Source organism: Lissotriton helveticus, chromosome 11 (assembly GCF_964261635.1).
Source record: "Lissotriton helveticus chromosome 11, aLisHel1.1, whole genome shotgun sequence".
In the NCBI taxonomy this organism is placed as follows: Eukaryota; Metazoa; Chordata; class Amphibia; order Caudata; family Salamandridae; genus Lissotriton; species Lissotriton helveticus.
Window position 1 is genome coordinate 920,585,213 of NC_136072.1, and position 26,991 is coordinate 920,612,203.

The following is a 26,991-nucleotide window of genomic DNA, read 5'->3' on the forward strand; positions in this document are numbered from 1 at the left end:
GGACGCCAAGAGATGGAGGGTACAGGCTATTGACGTGGATAGTTGTACCCAGTGAGAGAGGTGACAGGAGAACAGAGGCTCATGGAAGAGGATGAGGAGAGCGAGTCGGAGGACAACTTGATAAATAGGTTGCTGATAGATAGACCGCCTCCGAACGTTGGGAGAATGGAAGATAGGGGACTCGCAAGGGATGATGGGGCTGCCATAGAGGGATATGTACCACTCCCTATATCGGAGTGGACACCGACCAAAGGTGAGGAGACACCTCAGCCTAGTACAGTACAGAGTGTAGTTGGAAGGTTTGTGGTGCAGAAGGTGCCAGAAACAGAGAGGGTTGAGTCTTACGGGTTGCCAGACGCTCTACAGGTACCCGTTACCATAGGTCCTATAGTATCGATTTACAACCCCGAGAGAGACAGAGAGGAAGAACAGATACGGTTAGACAGAGAGAGAGCTGAAATGGAAAGGAGAAATAACATGACGAATGCCTGGAGGCAATTGCCAGGACCAGCGACGTGGAGCACCCCATTGGATTCCGCAGTGGGTCCCGCCGCAGAACAGGGGGGTCAGAGAGGACCGATGGACCTGAGGGGACCACGGCCGAAATCCTTTAAGGAACTGAGGGCCGACTTGAGAGAATGGGAAGAGTCGACAGAAGCACAGCGCAGCAGGCCCAGAGCAGAAGCAGAATGGGGAAGCCGAGGCAACGGAACATTGTATTGACTGCGGGGCTAGCGCAAGTAGTCAGGAGTGGGATGGTAAAAGTCAGGAGAGTAGAGGAGTTATACGTCATACTGACGGTGGAAATGGGCGAGAGAGACGTGAGAGAAGTACAGGATGTGGAGAGACGTCCCGTCTCATAACAAGTGAGGGAGACCGAAGGACACAAGAATACAGGGATAGGTTTAGATGTACTCACCATGCACCTAATGATAATGTACAGCACTGGAGTCGTGGGAGCATGGGGAACAGTGAAGGATCTTGCCATGGGTCGAGAGATCAGGGACCACCGGCAAATGATGAAGAAAGGGGGAATAACGGAATGTCTTACCATGCATCTAGAGAAACCATGCGGGATGGGACTTGTGGGATTATGAGAAATGGGAAAGTGTTTCACCATACACCCAGAGAGGATGGAACTGCATGGGACCTGGAGAGATGGGAACATGGGAGGACTCCCCATAACTCGCCTGAGCCTAGACGTAGGACTCGGAGCTGGGATGGGAGAGATGTGAATGGACCCCCTAGAGCCAGCATACTGAAAGCTGCTGTAAAGGCCAAAAGACTTGACGTCACTAGTTTGAAAAAGGATCTGGACGAGATAATAGATGGGACGTTAGCCTTAGAAAGGATTGACTTGTACGAACAAGATGAGTTACTGTTTATAGCAAAGGATATTACCCGAAAGGCAAGAGCAATTCATGAGAAACTGTCTGAACTGGCAGAGAAGTATATGGTAGATTTGTCCAGAACAAAGACATTACAGAGTAACCATAGGTTGCAGTATTCAGACCAAGACTTAGATGAGAAGAGAACTACAGGATTAAAAACACACATAAGGGAGCTGATAACAGGAATAAGAGCGTGGAGAGATCTGGACAAATGGGAAGAGAGGTGGTCCAAAAGGGGTACTGTCAGACGGAGCACGAGTGTGATGTCTCCGGAAGGAAGGGTAATGCAGATGGAGGCATTTCCTTTGAGAGAAATATCGAATGGGAACTATGTACATGTGCCCTGGAGTAGAGGAGATTTGGCTGCATTTACCAACTCATTTCCGAAGTTAAGGGACAATCCCGTTGAGTGGTACAAGCAGGTAGAAAGGTTTGTGAAAATCTCAAAGGTACTGTGGATTGATTTGAACACCTTGTTTGACATTGTGGTGCCAGGAGATTTGTGGACAGCATGCAAGACTAGTGTCGAGTGGCCAACTGTAGAACCAGAAAGGAATGCTGCTACAAATGGACCGTCTGAAACTGTAATGTTGAAATATGAAAGAGTAATAACTTGGCTGAAGGAAAAGGTCCCACCACAAGACATAGATTGGGTAAAAATAGACCGAACAAGACAGGAACCCAAGGAGACAGTTCATGAGTTTTATGAGAGATTGCTGAAAACATTCAAACAATACAGTGGACTCGATGTAATGGACCCCAAGGATATAGGGCAGTTTGTGTCAAAGTTTGTTTTGGGGTTGAGACCTGATATTTGTTTGATGATTCAGCAACATTTAATTTGTTGGCAAAACAGACCATTAGATGAGATTTTGAGGTATGCAAGGTACTGCAGTGACGAAATAGATTCCAAAGCAAAGAAGCTAAAAGAAAAGCTGATGGTAGTACAGATGCAGTCAGCTGGAAAGGGTGGACAGCGCCAACAGGGAACAGGGACAATGGGACAAAAACCAAACGGACAGAATAGAGACAACGAGGAAAACCCGAGACCTAGAATAGACCTTGCCGCGTTGAAGAAAAAGACAAAGTGCCACCAGTGTCATCAGGTGGGACATTGGAGACGCGAGTGTCCCTATAACCCTGAAAACGGAGAACTAGAGGTAGAGGAGGAGGTTCCAGAGGTTCCAGTTCAAGGGGTGACAATGCCAAGAATTAAGGTGGCCAAAGGGGGTCTTCGGCTCCACGAGCTCAGTTTCCGCAGCCACCAAAGATTTCGACAGGGGGAAAGGTTTTTAGACAAATGCCTCTTTTCATAGAGGAGGAAAGATGTTACTACATTGATCCCTTGACGGGACAACGTGTAAGCAAAGAAGAGGACTGTACCCTCGGGGCAGTTCTGGAAGTGGATCAAAGAGGACCATTTGTTGAGGCTGAAGTGGCAGGGTGTCCCACAACATTCTTAGTGGATACCGGAGCTACTCGATCAACTTTGAGATCAGCAGTGGTTCCGGATCTACCAATGTCGGGGGAAACAATTCAGGTGGTAGGAGTCGCAAACAAGAGAATGACTAGCCCTTTGACGGAACCAGTGTCAGTGAAAATCGGAAACTACATGAATGAACATCAGTTTGTAGTATGTGATTCTAGTCCTGTGTGTCTGTTAGGAAGGGACTTATTGTGCAAGCTGAACTGTACCATATACTGCACACCTCAGGGAGTAGAGGTAGAGACGACAGATGATGACGCTACCTTTAAAATTGTGAATTCAAGAACATGCATAGAACTGTATCCTACTCTGACTGTGGAGGACCTTCCTTGGGACTTACGCAAGGCAGTATCATCAGAAGTATGGGATTTTACAGGAGAAGAGATCGGATTGGTCAAAGGGGTAGAGCCAGTGAAGATCATAGTGAAACCAAATGTCGATTATCCAAGAACGCCACAATACAAGCTGTCCCAAGAGACGATTGCAGGAATAAAACCCGTGATCGACTCTATGATTAAACAGGGAATACTGAAGGAAATCGTGGGAAGTCCATGCAACTCCCCGATTATGGGTTTGCAGAAACCTAGTGGGAAATTTAGAATAGTACAGGACCTTCGAAAAATTAATAACATTGTTGTTTCATGTTGTCCAGTGGTACCGAATCCATCAGTGATACTGTTTCAGATACCATTCCAAGTCGAGTGGTTCACAGTGATAGATCTTTGTCAGGCTTTCTTTTCAATCCCATTAGACGAAGAGAGCCAGTATCTCTTCGCTTTTAAAATGGAGAGTCGCGTCTTAACATGGTGTAGAATCCCACAAGGGTTCACAGATAGCCCTTCAATCTTCAACCAGCTGTTGAAAAAGAACCTTGAAAGTCTAGTACTGCCCCAGAACTCGGTTCTGGTCCAGTACATAGACGACCTACTTGTTGCGTCAGAAACAGAAGAGGCTTGTAAGACAGATACCATTGCCTTGCTGAACCATTTAGCTGAAAATGGACACAAGGTATCCCCGAGCAAATTGCAGTACTGTCTGACAGAAGTACAGTACTTGGGTCACCGGATAGAAAAAGGAAAGCGCAAGGTGTCACCAGATAGAATAGAGGCAATCATGAAGATGAACTCGCCTACAACACAGAGAGAAGTCAGGATGTTTCTAGGAATGGTTGGTTATTGCCGACAGTGGATAGCTAACTTCTCACTGAAAGCAAAACCCTTACAGAAACTGACGCACAAGGAAGTGAGTGATCCGGTACCATGGGACAATGAGTGCTTGATGGCGTTCCTACAGCTGAGAGATGACTTATGTCGTGCTCCGGCTTTGGGGATGCCGGACTATGAGAAGCCATTTTCTCTCTATTGCTGCGAAAGGGAGGGCTGTGCTTTGTCAGTTCTAGTGCAAGTCCATGGAAATGCCCGTAGACCAGTTGCATACTTTTCGGCTACCTTAGATCCAGTAGCCGCAGCGTTGCCCGGATGTCTCAAATCCGTTGCTGCAACAGGTGTCAGCATTGAGCGTTGTGAAAGCATTGTGATGGGACACCAGTTAGTGGTGTATGTACCTCATTCTGTGGAACTGTTAATGACCAGGACCAAGACCCAGCATTTGACTAACAGTAGGCTCACGCGCTATGAGCAAGTTATTCTTGCTGCAGAGAACGTGACCCTTAAGAGGTGCTCTGTCTTGAATCCTGCTACACTGATGCCACTTCCTAATGACATTGAAGGCGAAGACTGTGAAGATCACGATTGCCTTGATGTGACTGAACTATGTATGAAGCCAAGACCAGATATTGTGGATGAACCATTGATCGACCCCAATGAAATTTACTTTGTCGATGGTTCATGTTTAAGAGATGATACTGGTCGGTTGAGAGCAGCCTATGCTGTTTGCACCATTACTGGAGTTGTGGAAGCCGCTTGCCTGGAAGGAGTACACTCCGCTCAGGTAGCAGAAATCATTGCATTGACCCGTGCCTGTATAGCAGGTAGCAAAATTAGAGTCACCATATATAATGATAGCCAATATGGTTTCGGTGTAGTTCATGATTTCGGCCAATTGTGGTCTCAGAGGGGTTACATGACCTCCTCTGGTTCGCCAATCAGAAACGGAGAATTTGTTAGACTCCTGTTAGAAGCATTACAGGGTCCAGCCGCAATTGCGGTTGTGAAATGTGTAGCTCATACGAAAAATACAGATTTTGTGTCACAAGGAAATGGATATGCAGACGAAGTTGCCCGCTATTGTGCGGAGCATGGTTATTCTTTCACGGAGGTGGAAGTAGGTGGGGCTCAGGAAAGGACAGAACTAAGCATGATGTTAGAAACTGTTGATACTTGGGAAGATTTGAAACAAATGCAAGACAATGCACCTGAATCTGAGAAGCAGGCATGGGAAACAGCGGGTTGTGTGAGAAGCGAAATGGACTTTTGGGTTTCAGCAGATGGAAGGGCAGTGTTACCTGAGGAGTTAGCGAGCCCAATGGCACGACAGATACATGGTCCAGTGCATTTAGGAAGAGATGCCATGCTGAGGGTGTTCAGGCAGACTTGGTATTGCCCGAAATTTAGGATTGCAGCAGAAGCAGTGTGTAAACGATGTGTTACTTGTCAGCAGTTGAATATTGGGAAAAGAACACCAGTTACACTGAGTCACATTGGGAGGTCTGGGGGGCCTTTCAACAGAATGCAATTGGATTTTATCGAAATGCCAAAAGTCAACCGCCTCAGGTATGTTCTGGTGGTAGTATGCATATTTTCCAGATGGGTTGAAGCATACCCTACACGTAGGTGCGATACACTCACAGTAGCAAAGTTGTTGCTTAGAGAGTTGATACCGCGCTTCGGGGTACCTGCCTCTCTGGAATCGGACAGAGGGACACATTTTAACAGCGAAGTTGTGAAGATGCTTTGCTCTGCATTGAACATTGATCAGAAATTGCATTGTAGCTATCGACCAGAGGCTTCAGGTATCGTGGAGCAGATAAATGGGTCGCTGAAATGTCGAATTGCTAAAGTGTGTTCATCAACTTCTTTAAGTTGGCCTGATGCTCTTCCTTTGGTCCTTATGAGCATGCGCAGCACACCCGACAGGAGGACAGGTCTCTCTCCACACGAGGTGCTGATGGGGAGGGCAATGAGACTTCCAACTGTCCCAATGACTGCATTGTTAAACATTACAGATGACCTGATCCTGGATTATTGCAAGGGGTTGTCTGACGCCATTCATTCTGTGTCCCTTCAGGTACAGGCCGCAGAAGTTCCATCTTCAAGAAATCAATGCCACGACCTGTGTCCAGGTGACTGGATAGTGGTGAAGAAGCACGTCCGGAAGAACTGCTTAGACGTGCGCTGGAAAGGACCCTACCAGATCATCTTAACGACGAACACTGCCGTGAAGTGCGGAGGACTGCCAAATTGGATCCACGCTTCCCATACTCGAAGAGTTCCAGCACCCCTGGAAGAAACAGCTCCTCTCACAGACGAAAATCCAGTTGTGGAAGAAGAATCACAGGAGGGGATCAGTCAAGCTGTGGGGGTGTCTGAAGAAGTTGGGAGTGTCACAGATCCAGAAGAAGAAGAAAGACAGAACGGCAGTGAAACTGAAGTTGCCACTGAAGGAGAAAGCTGCTGCGAAAACAACTCAGACACAGAACAAGTTCAGAGTGACCAAGAATCGAGTGAACGGACGAGAAATAGGAGAACAAGGCGTGGAGCGGCTACCTGGCCTGAAAGAAAAAGGAGGCCAAGCTTGAAGCCAGCTCGAGAGGAAACTCTTGCTCCTATATCCGAAGACTCAGATCCAGAAGAAAGTGCACAAGGACAAGAACAGGAAGGTCCGAGGAGATCAAGGAGGGTGCGGGTGCCTTGCAGAAGATACGCTACTCCTGAGTGGACCTACCTCGCTACCGATGTCCGAGGGACGCAGAACTGGGAGGCTGAGGAAAGTGACTCTGACCAGAACTGACCCCTTCATAACAGTGGAAGTAGAGTTGCTGATACCAGGAGTGGAGGTCGAAGGGCTGCTGACACTCAACATCGTCTATCCTCCTCTTCTGAGCGGAATAAGAAAATTGATTCTAGAGACAGTTGAATTTCCGTGTTGCTGTTCAAGGTGTCCAATACTTGAGGGAATCCTTCTTCGTTTGGAAATATTTGAGCGAGTAGTGGAAGTTCTTGGAACACGCATAGTTTCGGATTACTAAAGACTTTGTAAAGAACTTTGTAAATACAGATTGAAAGATAACCTAGCGCCAAGAAGAAGGAGAAATTAGGGATTTCCATTTTAGAGGATGGAGAAGGACTAGGGTTGCCTATTGCTACAGAACTCAGAGACTGTTTTTGCGGAGGGGATTTTTCAGCTTTCAGGTGTGGTTCGAAAGATTGGAGAAGCAAAAGAAAAGAGACCTAGTACTGTGAAAGAAAATAGAGCTACACTGTCTTGAGACCATGGGGGCTGGCAACCCGAACCGCAGGGCAAAATGCATAGTAGGCACACTTTTAGGGGTAGTGATTTCTCTTATAGTTTTAGTGGTTACTGTATCGTATGTAGTGGGACATGAAAATGATGTGAAAACAGAAAAGGAAGCAAAGAGTGTATCAACACAGAAGCCTCCTACGGCTGGCAAACAGGGGGAAAACACAGCGAAAGAGAAAGCTTTGTTAGATGCTGAGATTAAGAGATTACATGCAGACGAATCCCAGGGGAATTTTAAATCAAATGCATATGCCAAATTGCTTTATGAATACATTGATGTCATGGAGACGAAGAACTGCTATGTCTGCATGCAGTTGCCAGCTTCTGTAGATGAAGGCATCAGGTATCATCATCTTCCATTGACCTATGGAATCTCATGTAGTTTGTTGCTGAGCATATTTTATGAACGTGAGGGGTTTGAGTATTACTTCTCGAACTTAGATGTGCCAAATTATAAACACCTCAATAAATGGGATTATTACAAGAGTGAAGACAGGTTACAAAAATTTTTTCCTTCCATGGAGAACATTAGATACTTCACATGCCCGAAGAAATAATTTGACTTGTAAAGTGTCCGAAATTGAGAAAAAGTTTATAGGGCAGGTGGATGATCGATATAGAAGACAAAAGATCCTAAAAGCTTCAGGACAATGGAAAACAGATTGGACCCAGGAAGAAAGAGAACACCAAAGGAAAGGTAGCAATGGTCCAATAGCTTTAGACCGAGAGAAAAGGGGAAAGCTGTGTATACACAGAAGTCAAACATATTATGAGAATGTGTTTGTGGGAGAAGTCAGTTGTGAACATGCTTTCCAATTGGAGTATTACTCCAAAGATTTCCTAAGGGAAATGCAGGTGATTCCGCATGTGTATTTTGTTTGTGGAAGAAATGCATACGTGAAACTACCAGATAATTGGTATGGATCATGTTACTTAGCAATTGTCTTCCCCAAAATATACCATGCTGAGGACTTAGAAACCAAAAAGAGAGGAAAACAAACTAGAAGAAGAAGGGATGTACGCGCTGAGGAGGTAGTTGGAGATGTATTTGGTGCTATGTTTCCTATTTTGGGGATAGCACTAAATGATGTTAAGATAAGAAGATTGGCAACAGTTGTAGATAGACTATCCGCCAGTACTGCTAGATCTTTAATGCTGGTGGGGGGAGAGATGCAATCGATAAGGGCAATGGTTCTTCAGAACCGACTTGCTCTAGACGTTCTGTTAGCCAAAGAGGGCGGAGTCTGTAAGGCTTTGAAGGTCCAGGAATGTTGCACTTACATTCCAGACAATTCAAAACCTCTAGAAAAGTACATTCGAAACATTACTGAAATACACCATGAGATAGAGGATTTGACAAAGGTAACAGTATGGGAAAAGGTAGGTCAAGAAATGGGTAAAGTTGGAGGTTGGTTTGCCAACCTGGGAAAGAATATAATTTGGTACATATTGAAACCTATCATCATAATAGTGATTTGTATAATCACTTTGGGGGGGTTGGTGAAACTGTACAAATGGTATAGAGCAAACAGGTTGCAGAGATCCATGCGAGAGCAGGGGAGGAGATTAGCTGCGATGCAGGAGAATCAGTACAAGAGTCTGAGGGCTCTAGAGGAGATGAAACGAGGGAAGATTGCAACGACTTCAGTTTGACACTCTATACCTTAGAGAGGGTGTTGTGATGATGATGACTACTGTAAGTCATCAAAGGGGGGATTGAGAGAGCACAAATCCGAAAAATGTAGAAGTGCACCATATTTACAAGCACGTTATATTAGTTTAGTATAAAACATACAAGAGTGTCAACTTATAGAGTGAAAATATATACAGGAGTGTTTAATTAGAATAGGGATACATATATCAGTGTGAAAACTAATGTAGAGCATTGTAGAAGTGTTAGTATGATGTTGGAGTCTCACGTTATGGGGCTGGGTGAAAAAGAAATGTAATTCTGCAAACCATGGAAATGTGTAGGCCACATGGCATTTCACAAGAAACGAAAGATGCTGCTACACTTTTAAGTAACCTAGACTCCAATGTCATTTTACTGCAAAGTATTATTAATCATAGAATTGAAATAATTGTTTTGAATAGATGTGTTACATTATAGTAATGTGTGTTAGTTAGAATACTGTTTAAACAAAGAAATTAAATGTGCATATTGCAGAGGCCCGTTTCATGTAATTCAGTAGGCCTAAGTAGATAAAGTTGCTTCTTTGATCTGCATGTGCTCGTTAAGGAGAGGTCGCACAGAGCACGAATGTAAAGCCTGTTCAAAATAGTTTACGACCTTAAGATATGGTGGAGGCCGGAATTTGGGGCCCACAGAGAAAAAGTGTCTTTTGCAGGTGCGAGGGGGCTTAATCAGAAAATGATGAATAGACTTTTGTTCAGAGACGCTTGGCACAGGCCTGTATGAGTCTTCAGGAATTTCTAGGGGGTACCGTCTTGCCGGAGAGAAGCCTGGGAAGCAAGGTCAACTTTAACGAAGGGTCCCGAGGAGTACCAGCATGGAATTTGCCGCCAGAATCTACACCACGTGAGAGGCGTCTCCAGGGGCGTTCCTATTGGAAATGTGATTTTGTATTAGGGACAGCACCCCGGGGTGGAGTTAGAGCAGATGATCTGAGGAACCTAAGAGAGCGGATGGGTAGGCAGATAGGGAACTGCAGGACTTCGACTTTGAGACAAAGACTAAGGGAAGTGTGTGATCTTCTTTGGAAGTCACCACGGCTGACACCTTTTTAGGTAAAGATCTCGTTAAGTAGGGATGTCATTTAGTCTAGTGTAGGGACAGTCTAACCTGAACTTTTCCTTTCTGTAAATGACGCATAAGCTACAGCTTGTGTCCATATTGGCAACTTTAATGCTCTTTGAATTTGTTTTAGTTATATCCTTTTGCCGACTAAGAGCATTTAGAGAATTCTTGTTTGTATTGATTCCTGTTTATCTTTTGAACCTCATTCTGAGGTGCTTGTATCTCCAGATAGCTTTGGTTTTATAATACACTTTTAAACCTTTTCCAGTGGTAAGTGGTTCTTTAGAGTGGTGTAAGTTCTTTCTTGATTAACCTAGTAGTGGATTGCCTTTTACTCAATGACAGGTACCAACGATTTAGTCGACCTGAATTGGGATGTGGATTAACAGCAATAGACCAGAAATCCCGCGTTAACAGGGCCATAGCCTAATATCCACCAGAATAAAATCTATTCAGCTCGAACCACCCTGCCAATTGAACATATCCCTACCATCCTTATCTGAAGGAGTTCTCCCGTTGCATGCTCTCAAACTTTGGCCAAGGACAAAAGCGTTTAGCTGCATAACAGCAGCTGACCACCTCCTAATTAGTGGTAGAGTAAGAGCAGGTATTGCCCATAGTTCATCCTCTTCTCTGCTAATGGGATCAGACCCTGCATCAATAGGTTCAAAGCAACAATTAATATCCCCCATTACTATTCTAAGTACATCAGATGGTAGAGATGCCAGATGGTCACTAACTAGGTCAATAACTGCTTGGTTAGACTTGTGATTATCATTTCTACAATATACATTATATAGCCACAAAGAAACCCCCTTGGCAAACTAAGTTCACCCACAAAACGCATGGGGAACCTAGGTCTGAAGAACATGCAAGTGTGACATTAATCTTTGTCGTCAATCCCCTTGACGGTTGGCCTCTCCTGCCTGAAAGGGCAGGTTGAATAAAGCAAACAAACCCAGTTCGAAATAAGGAACCTATTGCACAGGTCTCCTGGAAAGCACAGATTTTGAACTGGTCCACAAAATTGGACCATTCCGGACAACCAATATCAAATACACTCATGTGGACAGCTCAGTTAGCTAGGAGCCAAGTCATATTATAGCAAGCTGGTTCTACCATTCTTAAAAGATGAAAAATTAATCCAATAGGCCAGTCACCCCAGCTATTGAAATATATTGTGCAAGACGTCTTGGGACATCCCTTTTTGGGGATGACATATGAGGCCTGTACCACACGGAGAATCTTGAGAGAGTGGAGAACAATTTCATGAGGTCATTACTAACCCTGCCACGCAATTTCCTCCAACACCAATCTGTTCAATTTAGGTCTAAAGAATATAGTACATGTTACAGATTGTAAACCACTCACCAATTGGCTGAGGATTTTGACCTGTAGTTCTCCTCTCCCCTTGAGGCAATTGTTTAATGAAGTAGAAACCTTAGATAGAAGGGTGGGTATTCCCTGGCTTAAACTCATCAAAACCTTGTTATTTAGACTAAGGATGAACGAATGCTGGGCCAATCCTCAGTCAATTAACAAGCATACCCTGGCAAATGTTAAAAAAGAGGTACTGAACTCATATTAATAAGGAATGGTTATGCAGTAAGAGCACTGCGGTGCTAGCTACGAGTTTCATCGTTTTCATGGACAACCTCCAGTTTGAATCATTCTTGAACAGAATTGAACCCCTCCAAGCCAAATCTTTAAACCTTTAGATCAGGTATGGTATGTTGCCAGCCAATGGTTTTCGTAGCCGTTGGAATGGGAGTCCGATTCAACTAACTTGCCCCTCTTGCTTGACCACTGACGAAATTGAGGAGCATTTCTTTGTCCGGCGCATAAAGTTTTTATGAAATCATGGATTATTCCTATTTGCCTTATGTTATCCATGAGACACGGGAAGGCAGTGCTTAGGATTATAAAGAGTGATGGTACTGAGTGGCTTGTCTTCACTTTTTCTAGGTACAACCTGTATGCATGGAAAATGAGATGTAATGCATTGAAATATGATTCAGGTCCAGGGTAAATACTACTACTTTTCCTTATTATGTATGCTATATGTTTCTTCTTTTGAATATTGACCATCAACTTGAAATAGTAACTTATCTATGTAAAATTGTTGTACATGAGCCATACCCATGTGATGCATATTGATGAATTGTCAAAGTTTAGTGAGTATGGTTTTGGTACTAGGTACTAGGTCAAATTGGGCAGATGGACCCAAATGCACTAGTACTTTCTAGATGCTGCTATTTATTGAATACTGTACGAAAGGGATATGTTATCATTATAAACTATGCTGCTGTATAGGTAACTGAAACTGTTCATAATTTAGAACCTAATGAGGTACGTATGACCCCGTACAATTGTGTCTTTAGTCCAGACTGGTTACCACACTAAATGCACTGAGCGCGTTTTATTCTTAATTACATGTCCTTTTGTCATTTACAGGGGATGATGGAATTCTTAACATGAGTTTATTTTATGTTTAATTTTATAAGAGTCTTTAACATACTATTGAATTTTAACAAAATGTTTTATTGGGTTACTTATTGTTTTAGTCATGCAGGGCCCATGAGAGAAGCAATAGGTTGACCTCTGACATAAAAGGCTTGTATCTCTAATGTGAGATGGTTTTATGTGGTCTTATACGGAGCAGTATGTAACTTGTTGGATTTTATGTGTTTATTGTGTATGCTTTCATGGTTTACCAAAACCGAATAAAGTTACATGATGACATGAAAAGTGTTACTTTTTTATTTTGTACGGACTATTATGACAAAGCATGCATTTTTGTTTGGTCAAATACATTGTTAAAGTTTCTGAGCTAAAAGATTAAAGATACATTTGATTCCGTTTCAGTTACTGTTCACCTGCAGCACAAAATGTTTTTTTTAACAACATATATCAAAGGCAGTAAGGTTGTGCTCTTTAGAACGACTCAAATTACATCTTTAAAATGACGGTTTTCAGACATTTGCAGTGTAATTTACCTTATTACCAGGCTATGTATGTTTTGTTACATTTTTCGAACAAAGGAGAAAAGGAATATGAGCATGAAAAGAGAAGGCACCAGAATCCATTCTTTGTCTATGGTTAGTGGGGATCCTAAGAAGTTCAAGACTACTAATAATCAGACAGCTAGAAGGGAAACATCTAACAATGGGCTTTTTCAGGAAGAGCAAAGTTTGACCATGGAGAAAGCAATTCACAACACCATCTTAAAAGATATGCAGCCCTCAGTGGGAAGTTAAGGGAGCAAAATCAAGAGAGGCATGGGTAAATTTAGGGCTCACAAGGAAAGTCTAGCTGTTGTATTTTTGATTGGCTGAGTACATCCTAGAAGGAAGTTTGGTAAGCCCAGTTCAAGCACATTTCTGTAACGCTTGTACCCAATAAAAGCAGTGATAGATAACTTTTTGCCACCCATGAGTTATACAAATGTACTTCAGCTGCGAAATGGATGATCAAGTAGACATTTACTACTCTGACTTGACCACATAAGGGTGAGTCGCATCTAAACCCAAAGTAGATTCTGGAACTGGATAGTTCCCCATCCCATATTACCCAAGTTAATGTCCAAGCAGTTGGAATGGTCACCCACAATCATCATCTCCGACTCTCATGCTTTAAGCATTAGCCAGTTAGAATCCATAAATAGCCTGACCTTTCCCATGCAGTATTTCAAGGAGACTCCCTTGTCCCAAAGCCCATCAAGGCTTAGGTTGATTTGGGTTCTTTAGTCTACATGAGACGTATGAACCTGACCAGGGCTCAACATAAATGTTGCAGTTTTCTGTAGAACACCAAATGTCAAAGCCTAGGAATATTAGAGGACAGCACAAGTAAGATTCTCTGAGTCCACTAAAAGATGAGATTATACGAACTCTGGACACTGATTGTAGTCTCCTGAAGTGTGTGCTACATATTGATATGGTCGACAGTGTCACGTGTTGCGAATAGGTCTAAAAGGATCAGAATATTGATTATCATGATGGCACAACTATGCTTAAATAATAAATGTTGACACTGACCTGAGGGGGCCATCTCAAGTGAGAATAATTTAATGTTATTATATTTATATTTGCAATAATTTAGCTTAATACTGCAGTTGCTTATGTTTATATATAGGTATTTAAAGAATTAGTGAGTGAATGTATGGGCAATTCTAAAACTGATCTTAAAAATCCTTCAGTAAGTTCACTGAGATGGGAAGTGAAGAAGATGTGAAGGGAATTGACATAATTGCAATGTGTGTTCCTATTATTTGAATTGATTTACGTATCTCCTTCGGAGTTTAGTTAACAGATACACAAAAAAGTAACATACTGTCATTCAGTTCCATCAAAATGCATAATTACAGGGATCTTCTGTGTTATAATTATATGACTCTTAGATATACCACAGATATGAGGTTGCGTCCTTAAAATTACTCTGCAGTTCCCTCATTGCTATAGATTGTCAGCATTGGTAGCTCCGAATTTGCATTTTTCCTATGTTGAATCAATCGGATAAAGCTTCAATGGGGACAACCAATTGACCACATTTGATACCTATCATTAAACTTCACCTCCCCAGGTAAAATTAGGGCAAAGCATGACTGTCACCCTACTTTTCCTAACTACCAAAGTGCATGCTGTACACAATGAACTGAATGCTCTGTAAAGGAAGCATACTCCAATGATATTTTTAAGAGGGCTCAAAGTCACCAAGTCACCATCACTATAAAATATACAGCACATATGAAGTGCAGCCCAATACAGTAAACATCACGGGTATTCCGTGATCTTATCTGTAGAGACAAGTACCTACAGCAGAGTTTGGTGGCCCTACACCATTCGAGCTTTAGGAGTTTTGTTTTTAGAATTTCTTACCTTCTTGTTACTTTTTTATTGTATTTTATTTCATGAAAAATATTCTTATAAAACTACTGTATAAAAGCTGACACAGATCACTGTCCCCGTTCTTTCCTCATATTTATTGAGACTCTATCACTCAACTCTTACACGGATGTCAATTTTCCCTCTTTCTATCACAGATAGCGATCAATAGTTTCACATTCCAACCCCGCCCTGTACCTATTTGCAGACCGGCTTCTGATTCTCAATGAGGCCTGAGTTTAATAACTCCCCATCATCAGCATCATGGAGCAAGACTTGTCCCTCACTCATCTGGCCTAAAACCTCTTACTTTTCTTTACTGAGACTCACCATTTCCTGTGCTTTTGAACCAGGTTAGGTGACTGTCATTTTCACTGAATCATACCCAGCTTATCTTCCACAGTCGCTCAAAACTCTATTCTCCTCCAGCACAATGTCCTTGCTTCTCACAGAGAACCCCATGTGCAGTACTTGTAGTTTCCTATAAAGTCTTTGTGGACAGTCAACTAGTTGCCAAAACCTTCTGCTCTAACCAGCTATACTCTTTTTCTACAGAAATCCGCGAAGCATTCAAGGTGTTTGATCGAGATGGGAATGGTTTCATCTCTAAGCAGGAGCTTGGAACAGCCATGCGGTCGCTGGGGTACATGCCCAATGAAGTAGAGCTGGAAGTCATTATACAGCGGCTTGACATGGACGGTAAGATGTCGCTTCATTCATTCCACAGCTGCTCCACACCTGTCCTCTGCATCTTCTCTGCTTCTATCTCCTTTCCTGTCAGTGCAACAACAATTTCACTAGCCTAAAAAGATAATCAATCAATCAGGTGTTTGTAGAGCGCACTACTCACCCGTTAGGGTCTCAAGGCACTGATTAGAAATGGATGGGCTAATCAAAAAACAATTTCAATGAGTGATTGACAGTTCTTAGTAGGAACCCTCTTTATCAGTCATGTCAGTGGTTTAACTTAAAATCACCATCAGATCCAGGGCTGAAGCCTGGGCAGGTGATTGTTTAAAGTAATTATGATGTTATTTTTCAAGCAGGTAGCCCTGCCATAAAGGGTGCAGTGGATTAATGTTTGAGCGATTGGGGCTGGACTGAGAAACAAAACCAGCCTAGGCAAACATGTTAAACCAGTCATGCTCACTTCCTCTCTCTTTCCTTTCATTATCTCTTTCTATCTCCACCTCTCTCTATCTTCTCTCTTTTTCTCTTGTTAACCCTGGCTTTGTCTACTACCATTAACTCCAGGGATCTCGAGACATAGGCCTTCAACCTTCAGAAGTGGTCAAACTACTCCAAAAAGTGCAGCTTTTGCCAAAATAGTTCAAAAATCTTAATTAAAATGTTAATTCCATTCCTAGAATATTTTGAGAAAAGTTAAAAAGTTCCTAAGTATTCTAAAAAACGGCTGCATAGCTGTAATTTTGCATTGCCAGGAAATGTAGCCCTGAAGGTGCCACTCAAAGGCAAAAACTAAAAATACCCTTGAGCACAGGGGCTATGTAAAACACAATAGTTGATAAATTCTGAGGGGCTAATAAACAAAAACAGCCTGATTTGCAAACGTTTGAGGATGCATTTACTCCACTACAAAAAGAGACCAGTTCTCCTGTAGTGAAAGTTGGAATGGTGGTTTCAAACCTCCCCCTGTCTTTCTATAATTTGCGGTCATAAGCACAGGTGTGAACTGTCAGCATTCGTGCCTGCACTTAAGAAAGTTGTTTGTTTTTTAGTATAATCAGACATCATTCTGCTATGTATGCGCCCAGGGCACCTAGCTAACGGTGTGCCACGGAACAAGGAAGAGACAGTGAGTTAATTTTTCAACCTGGGACCATGTCATCATTAAGGTTACACCATGCTCTCTAGAAATTGGTATGGAGTAGACCTAAAACGGAATCTGGTATGGGAGTCTGTCTACGGAGCAATCATTCCCATCTTGTATGTTAAGCAGTACAGTGTTCCATTCGACTATGTTGTGCACATTCTTATGCTTTAGGAATGTTTTGAGATCGTAGCTATTTGAGCCTTTATCAATTTCAGTAATTCTTTTCACCATACTGAGTCGTGGGGCATTCAGTTACTTATACCACATAATGATCTGCTTTTTGGCTTGAACTAAAGCCAAATCAATACATTTACTCTCCAGTTTAATTTTTCTAGGTCTGACCATCATTGGCGTCGATTCACCAAAATACCAGGGATAGCAGAAGCGACATCACACCCGCCTTGGTCCTTATAATATCACAAGAAGTGATGTCATATAACCTTTGACCCTGACTGTCCCAGAAATTTCTGTCACATGACCTTAAAGCTGATGACATGACAATAATTGACACCACTGAAGTTCCATAACAACTGCATGATTAACATAGGAATGTAACCGAGACAAATGTCTATTAAAGATATGGCCTGTATTAGGGTGCTGACATGATATGCTGGGGAACATTACTTGTTTAAGTTTGTGTCTGAAGAGGATATAGTGCCACAAAACACAGATGCAAAACAACAGGTGGTGGACAGAATGCAGAACAATGTCATACATTCACCCCAGTACAGAGATCTGGGCCTAAATCCATCGTTTTTTTGCTCACCATGCCTTTCCAGTTTGAACCCAGCTATATGCAAATCAGTCTTGACCCTGTGCCCCATGGGAACAGTCCAGCCCGAACTGCTAAGCCAGGTCCTCCCTGGACTGGAAACAAGCATCCAAGGACCGGTTTCGGGCTTTCAGCCCTCTTCAGCCTGGATAGCTTGATTCCAGTGGCATGGAGAGCACGGGACTCACGTCTGAGCATACCCGTCCCACTCGGGGTGACAAATGCAAAACAACAGGTGATGGATAGAATGCAGAACAATGTCATACATTCACCCCAGTACAGAGATCTGGGCCTAAATCCATCGTTTTTTTGCTCACCATGCCTTTCCAGTTTGAACCCAGCTATATGCAAATCAGTCTTGACCCTGTGCCCCATGGGAACAGCCCAGCCCGGACTGCTAAGCCAGGTCCTCCCTGGACTGGAAACAAGCATTCAAGGACCGGTTTCGGGCTTTCAGCCCTCTTCAGCCTGAATAGCTTGATTCCAGTGGCATGGAGAGCACAGGACTCACGTCTGAGCATACCCGTCCCACTCGGGGTGACAAATGCAAAACAACAGGTGATGGACAGAATGCAGAACAATGTCATACATTCACCCCAGTACAGAGATCTGGGCCTAAATCCATCGTTTTTTTGCTCACCATGCCTTTCCAGTTTGAACCCAGCTATATGCAAATCAGTCTTGACCCTGTGCCCCATGGGAACAGTCCAGACCGAACTACTAAGCCAGGTCCTCCCTGGACTGGAAACAAGCATCCAAGGACCGGTTTCGGGCTTTCAGCCCTCTTCAGCCTGGATAGCTTGATGCCAGTGGCATGGAGAGCACGGGACTCACGTCTGAGCATACCCGTCCCACTCGGGGTGACAAATGCAAAACAACAGGTGATGGACAGAATGCAGAACAATGTCATACATTCACCCCAGTACAGAGATCTGGGCCTAAATCCATTGTTTTTTTGCTCACCATGCCTTTCCAGTTTGAACCCAGCTATATGCAAATCAGTCTTGACCCTGTGCCCCATGGGAACAGTCCAGCCCGAACTGCTAAGCCAGGTCCTCCCTGGACTGGAAACAAGCATCCAAGGACCGGTTTCGGGCTTTCAGGCCTCTTCAGCCTGGATAGCTTGAGTCCAGTGACATGGAGAGCACGGGACTCACGTCTGAGCATACCCGTCCCACTCGGGGTGACAAATGCAGAACAACAGGTGATGGACAGAATGCAGAACAATGTCATACATTCACCCCAGTACAGAGATCTGGGCCTACATCCATCGTTTTTTTGCTCACCATGCCTTTCCAGTTTGAACCCAGCTATATGCAAATCAGTCTTGACCCTGTGCCCATGGGAACAGTCCAGCCCGAACTGCTAAGCCAGGTCCTCCCTGGACTGGAAACAAGCATCCAAGGACCGGTTTCGGGCTGTCAGGCCTCTTCAGCCTGGATAGCTTGATTCCAGTGGCATGGAGAGCACGGGACTCACGTCTGAGCATACCCGTCCCACTCGGGGTGGATTCAAGCAAGCCGGGCTGAAGACGGCTGGAATGCCAGAAACCGGTCCTCGGAAGCTTGTTTCCGGTCCAGGGAAGGCATGGCTTGGCAGTTCGGGCTGGACTGTTCCCATGAGGCACAGGGTCAGACTGATTTGCATATAGCCATGTCTGAACTGGGGTGGCGGAGTGGGCTAAAGAACAGGGATGGATCAAACCCAGATCTTTTGACTGGGTGTGAGTGTTTGATTGGTTCTGATGCTCCGTCCATCACCACCCCCTTTTGTACCGCTTTTGGCCGCCATAAGTGTGGCAGGGTATGCTCAAACGTGAGTCCCTTGCTCACTTTTCCACTGGATTCAAGCAAGCCGGGCTGAAGACGGCTGGAATGCCAGAAAACAGTCCTCGGTAGCTTGTTTCCGGTCCAGGGAAGGCATGGCTTGGCAGTTCGGGCTGGACTGTTCCCATGAGGCACAGGGTCAGACTGATTTGCATATAGCCATGTCTGAACTGGGGTGGCAGAGTGGGCTAAAGAACGGTGATGGATCAAACCCAAATCTTTTGACTGGGTGTGAGTGTTTGATTGGTTCTGATGCTCCGTCCATCACCCGCCCCTTTTGTACCACTTTTGGCCGCCATAAGTGTGGCAGGGTATGCTCAGACGTGAGTCCCTTGCTCACTTTGCCACTGGATTCAAGCAAGCCGGGCTGAAGATGGCTGGAATGCCAGAAACCGGTCCTCGGAAGCTTGTTTCCGGTCCAGGGAAGGCATGGCTTGGCAGTTCGGGCTGGACTGTTCCCATGAGGCACAGGGTCAGACTGATTTGCATATAGCCATGTCTGAACTGGGGTGGCAGAGTGGGCTAAAGAACGGTGATGGATCAAACCCAGATCTTTTGACTGGGTGTGAGTGTTTGATTGGTTCCGATGCTCCGTCCATCACAACCCCCTTTTGTACCGCCTTTGGCCGCCATAAGTGTGGCAGGGTATGCTCAGACGTGAGTCCCTTGCTCACTTTGCCACTGGATTCAAGCAAGCCGGGCTGAAGACGGCTGGAATGCCAGAAACCGGTCCTCGGAAGCTTGTTTCCGGTCCAGGGAAGGCATGGCTTGGCAGTTCGGGCTGGACTGTTCCCATGAGGCACATGGTCAGACTGATTTGCATATAGCCATGTCTGATCTGGGGTGGCAGAGTGGGCTAAACAACGGTGATGGATCAAACCCAGATCTTTTGACTGGGTGTGAGTGTTTGATTGGTTCTGATGCTCCGTCCATCACCACCCCCTTTTGTACCGCTTTTGGCCGCCATAAGTGTGGCAGGGTATGCTCAAACGTGAGTCCCTTGCTCACTTTGCCACTGGATTCAAGCAAGCCGGGCTGAAGACGGCTGGAATGCCAGAAACCGGTCCTCGGAAGCTTGTTTCCGGTCCAGGGAAGGCATGGCTTGGCAGTTCGGGCTGGACCGTTCCCATGAGGCACAGGGTCAGACTGATTTGCATATAGCCATGTCTGAACTGGGGTGGCAGAGTGGGCTAAAGAACGGTGATGGATCAAACCCAGATCTTTTGACTGGGTGTGAGTGTTTGATTGGTTCTGATGCTCCGTCCATCACCACCCCCTTTTGTACCACAAAACACAGAAAAGCACTGGGAATCTAAATTATTTACACCATAAACATGTCATGACGTGATAGTTATCATAGTGTATACTGCAAAGTTGAATGTATCGATAATTCATAGGAAGAGGGGAAAACGATAAAAAAAACTGTAGTTATGTCCAAGTGTTTAGTTGATGTAGACCATATATTGATTATAAAGTATGTTATTAGCTTAAATATTCGATCTCCTTAATACATTTTGAATTATGATCATTTGCAAGGCATTATCATGCAAGTGAACAAAAGAGATGAAGATTATTTTATATAATAAATGAATTTTTAATAAATGAATTTGCAAAGCGCATGGCTACCCCAGCAGGGTTTCCCAGCGCTACATGAAACATGGGAACAACTGGTTTAAAAATATACTTTTTATTTCCTTTTTTGTTAAATCAGAAGAGCGCGCATTACACCAGCGAAATTATTTCGCAAACAAAACCTAAATCATAATGTCCTGGTCCCAGTGGAAGCTGCTGAAAGAAAAGAGTGCTTATCAGGACATCATTTTCTTCCTTACAGTGGCAACTGGTGAGACATAATACTTGCCCTTAATTGTTGCGAGCAAGCAAAGAGAGTAAGCTCATTCTCTTGTATGGAAGGTTTAGGTAATCTTTTCCCAAGAAAAATATGAAAACAATTGGGTCAAATAGTGCCGTTTTAAAGCACAATTTTTACACAAATTTGCTAAAAAGCCATATACATTGAAATGGTACAAATGAAATATACATGTCCTTTCATGGTGTGCCACACCAATGAAACCTGATGCTCCTTAAGATGTAACACAATTGTTTTCAAAATGTTGTGCTATATGCTCCCTCATATGTTAAAAATTGCCTCCATTGTGCCAGCACAAGCATTTTGTCAGGGTTGCCCCCTTCGGCCAAAAATTATATACAATATGCCAATGCCAGAAATGTGTCATTAGTGCCATCCATATATCATGAGTGACTATTGTGTCAAAAACGACCTCTAGTTTTCACAAGACCATCATATTGACATGATTACCCCACTCCCATATGCAATCGCTGTCCTCTCTCATGTCAACAATTACCTGTAATGTGTCAGCATCAGCCTTTTGCCATGCGTGCTCCATACACCAAGAAATTCCTCCAGCATTTCAGTACCAGTTTTTTTCACTCACTCATTCATACTCAGTTTAATTTATTCTTGCTCACTCAGACGAACTCATTCGCACACAATCACTCATTCAGATTCGTTCTTAATCTCGCGCACTCATGAATATTGGCTCAGTCAGTCAAAAAATCTTTTCTCGACCTGAAAGGCCAGAACAGACTAAAGCACAATAATAGTAGACTATAGGTAAATAAATGCATATTGCAAAGATAAATAAGCATATTAAGTTAACAAACAGATTTATAAAATCACAGAATATTTCCCAGGCAGTTCTAAGGGAATAGATCGGATTAGGTAAAGTATTCTGGGAAACATCTTAATTTTTAAAACATTTACTCTACCCACTATTGTTAGGTGCAGTTTATCCAGCCGTCGGAGCTTGGAGGTAACCTCCTCCAACACTAGATCAAGATTATTTGTCCACAATATATCCAGATCAGGTCCTATCCATATCCCCAGATACGTTGCTGAGTCCGTTTGTCACTGATCCTGTAAATTGCCCTGTCTTGTGGTAAATAAATAATTAATTACCGGTACTATTTTTGAATACATTAATAAAACAGATAGCTCAATAAATAAGAGGCAAGATCCGATGTATCTGAGTCGAACGGGCTTTATTCAGGCATAAGGGAAGGGACAGGATCGGGACAGCCTGAAATAGAATGGCATAGAAGGCAGCTGCAACGTTTCATCAACAGTACAAGGTATATATAGTAAAACATCACAATTACATTACATACAGTAGGCGTAACAAGTGACAAGCGTAAGATAAGAACACATGGGCGTGAAAAGAAGGCGTGCACATAGACATGTGATGAGAACGTCACAGAAGTGTCATAAAGTGGGTGGATACATAGAGGGGGCTACCTGAGCAGCTGGAACCTTTAACCTAGTAGTGCGCGCAAACGGGCCATGACGTGTTACCGGGGAGAACTGGGGGCTATGACTTCTGCACTAGAAGAGGAGACGAAAGTCTGCGATGTCAGGACGACATGTACCTATAGCATATCTGGTATCTGGTGTTTGGAGTACATGTTGATAGAATCTAAAAGTTATCAGGGCAAAGGCTACTGGACACTAAGACTGGTGCATGCATATATTCTTCGTGTATTGCGTGTGCTATGAATCTTCTATGAATATTAATTAATTCTCTTACATGGAGACAGAAAGACTAGACTATAGCTAAAGCTGTTTATGTGGTTCGTTAGCTTAGGAATGTGAAGACGGAGAGCTGAACTGATAACTAGAGGCATAACATATTCTTGGCAGACAGGCAGGCAGAGCCAGGCCGGGCACTGCGCTGCGCGGCAGGAAGTAAGTGAAGGGTCAGGGATGCAGGTGGGGGCTGCATCGCTCCTCGGAGTGGGTTCAGGAGACTGGAGCTTGAATCTGGTGTCCGGGCCCTTTTGAGGCCTAGAAACGGGGACAATTCAATGAATTAACGTGCATAATGTAAAACGTGGGCAACATAGGCCTAATACTCGTTGCTTTCACAGGAACTGGAGACTGGCATACTAACGTTGGACACAACTATAATTGCGTCTTTAATCGATCATAGGGGAACATATGCATATCGATCATGTATATATATCATAGGATGGGGAACACGTAGGCACATATGACAAGGCAAAATTCAATTTTCCTCATTCCCTCCTTGTGCCCTACGTTTCCATCAGGAAACATCAATATTCATGATACCATCTATCTGTTCATAGAGCATCATTTGCTCGTCTCGAATTGTCTTGGAACGGGACTTAGGACTAGGAATACAAGAGGTAGCACACAAGCCGCAAATCGCAGGGCCACATTGTAAACAGAGGCAGCAACTGAATATGATCATTACTGCTATACCCAGGAATGACAATACTTTCCATCCTCAGGCAGATATTATACTCCAGAGCCAACCGGACCATGTCCAGGTGCCTGGATTCTGATGTAACTGATGGGCAATTTTATGAAGTCTGGTTATAGCTGAATAAACAGACGGTGCGTTATTAGGAATGAAAATACAGCAACTAGATCCGATGACTCTACAAGCTCCTCCCCTATCGGCCAGTATGACGTCAAGGACGAGACGATTTTGGAGCACGACAAATCTCATAGCAGATTGCTCTTCAGTTAAGTTACCTAGAGCGGAAGTAGTCTCATTCACTACTGCTTCAAGGGTTCTGGTTAGCCTACGTATTAACTTACTATTCTGGACAGGACCTATGAAGAAAAAGAAACCTTTATTGAAGTCTTGATACTGTTCTAAGGCAGTTTCAGTTTGATCGACAATTGGGGACTCAGTCTCCCTTCTATGTCTAACGTGTACTAGATGTGTGTTTCTGTGATAATCGGATGGGGCTAGGAAAACTGGTGGCAGTAGGAAGGCAAGGTAACATGTTCCATCCCAATCTTGGGGCAGACGTACATATGCGGTCTGGCCACATACAAAATAAGAATGACGTGAGGCTTTGAAAATAGATTTCCCACTGTCACTATACTCGACCACAGTAGTACAATCACTATGACCTACATGTGCGGAACCATTCTTTCTGACACATAATTCACCTTTAACGGGTAGAACTGAAATAGCAGGCAAATCTGGAGTAGTCTCGGACTGAACATTCAAAACCATGAAATTCGAGGAATAATTACCTAGATCATATACTTCATTTTCTAGATCTAACCCTGTTCTATGGGAAGGTCCTTCCTTGTCTGGGAAACATGTCTGATTCAGGAGAAACATATCATTTGAGGATGACGTTAACGTGGACCATGCTCCACACGAACCATTATATGAAAATGGATAGGGAAAGAGTGGCAGAACTCCCTTCGGTGTCTGGAAAGGGGGGAGTCGACCACACACCCAACAATTAGTGGCATTGCTGGTCTGGTGTGAATAGTGTAACATTCGGATAAACGTATTATTTCGCATGGCAAGACGATAGGATAACTCGTGAGGAGGCAGGTCACTAAAAGTGTGCTCTACTGTAACATTAGAAAACATATGTACATGTGAAATAGGAAAACATAAATGTAAGGCATAACTTATGCAAGTAACCATAAGACTCAGAAATATCAGAAAAAATAGAGTAATAATACATCGACTTCGAAGATTCTTACAGTATCGTATTCTCTTAGAGTTTTGACGAACTCTCTCACTGTGTGGGTCTATCTCATACATGTCAGGAACCTGTCTAACCGTTTCACCCGAGAGGGACTTAGACAATTAAACTGGCTGACTTACTAGACCGAAGCTTATCTTTATACTCCTGCTGCGGAGTTTTCTCTAACAGGGGAAGTTTAGATTCAGTGTCTGGGCAGTCCTTGAGAACGGGGCAGTCCTTGAAAACAGTCTTTGGTTTGAGTCCATGGAATCTCTTTACATGACTGGAGTGCAACCACCCCTTCCTGCCTTCGATCTTCACGGCGGTCCTTGTTGTCAGTAACACAAGTCGGGGCTCCTTCCAGCGGGGCTCCAGCGGACTTGAACGATCAAAATTACGAATCAAAACGAGGTCGCCTGGTATGACCTCATGCGGTTTCACTTCGGTGTTGTCTGGAAAAGCAGCGGCAACCTGTGAACGACAAGAGTGTAGTGCAGACATCAAGGAGGCCAGGTAATCTGTCAGCATATTACTGTCAACATCAGTTATTGTACGTGGTCTAGGTGTACCCCACATGTTTGGGGGACGACCAAACACTACCTCGAAAGGGGACAGACCTGAACGGGAGTGAGCGACCATTCTCATATAGAAAAGGGCGACTGGCAGTGCTACTATCCAATCTACGCCTTTCTCTGCGCATACTTTGGCAATGCGGATTTTCAGAGTCTGATTATGTCTCTCTACGAGACCGGCTGCTTCAGGATGTCGTACACAATGGAACTTCCATTGGTACCCTAACAGAAGGGATACTTGTTTCATGAGTTCGGATGAGAATGGCTGACCGTTATCTGAATACACGACCCTAGGCAATCCATAGCGGGGGAAAAACTCACGAACCAACTGCCTGGCAGTGGTCGCAGCTGTGTAATCTGGGACTGGATATGCTTCTGTCCATCTGGACAAAGCGCATACAACTACGAGGACATACTTGGCCTACCGAGCAGCGAGCACGGGGAAGTAGGTGAACCGCCTGATCTCGCCCTGACAACTACTATGTTGTTACCGGCATAGCGCCCCCCTCCTGCCTGATGCAGCTCGAGTTGAGCTACAGCATTGTTTTAAAGCACCCTCTATTTTAGGTGTGCGTCCCAGAAGCTGATTTTTCTTCTGGCTGTCCAAGGATTTAGGTCTGGGTGTGTCTTTTAGGGGGCACATACCACCCACTTCCTTGTTTTGGTCCTGAGGAATACCGGGGATTTTCCCCTTATGGTAGAAACATGTCGACCAACACATAAAACAGAGATAAGTGGGCCGTAACTTCCCCACTACTATCTCAACCTTATCTTTTAATTTTGTCCAGTATCTTTTTTATTAAAACTCTATACAAAAGAATACCAGGACAATTTTTAACACTCACATTCTTTTTTGTTTGCACCCCACACTTCACTACCAGCTCCACTGCAGTTGCAGGTGTTGAAGCACACCCAAGTGACGCTAGGCCACTTGGGTGGGCCCCGATGATGAAGCAAGTCACCACTAGGTGGTGAGTGAGGGGTTTCCTAACAAAGGAACAATTCTTCCTGAGTTCAGACAAGAGCCTTCACATACCCTCATCGGGTAGTACTCCTCCATTTTGTTCTTTTGATCCTTGACCAGGGAATCAGGAGTATTTCCCGTCCGACGTTCACGGACACAACTCCTTACTCTCCTACTTGTTTTCCAAATACTTGAAACCTCGACATCGCTCCATCTGAATATAATCCATCTGGAGGACTTCAAAAGGGTGGTCAGGAGGATGGAATCCACCTTGTTCCACCGGGACACCTTTACCTGGATTGAACTGACAACATATCATACAGGTACGCACTTTCTGCTTGGCTGCTGCTCGTAAATGCTTGTTAAACCAGAGGTTCTGAATACTGTCTAACATGGCCTTTTCTCCTAAGTGTGCTGGACTATGTGCGGTGTTAATAATGACTTGAACCATAGAGTCGGGGAGAAACCATGTGGCTTTTCCCTTC

At 44.0% G+C, this 26,991-nt stretch overlaps 1 protein-coding gene across 1 annotated transcript in view; it reads left to right on the forward strand.

Annotated features, from left to right (window-relative positions):
- Positions 1–26,991, forward strand: part of CABP7 (calcium binding protein 7) — an 828,431-nt gene that overhangs the window by 395,455 nt on the left and 405,985 nt on the right. Inside the window, exon 2 of the mRNA XM_078667195.1 lies at positions 15,553–15,696. Coding sequence (XP_078523321.1) covers positions 15,553–15,696 — 144 coding nt within the window. The remainder of the gene's footprint in view (positions 1–15,552; positions 15,697–26,991) is intronic.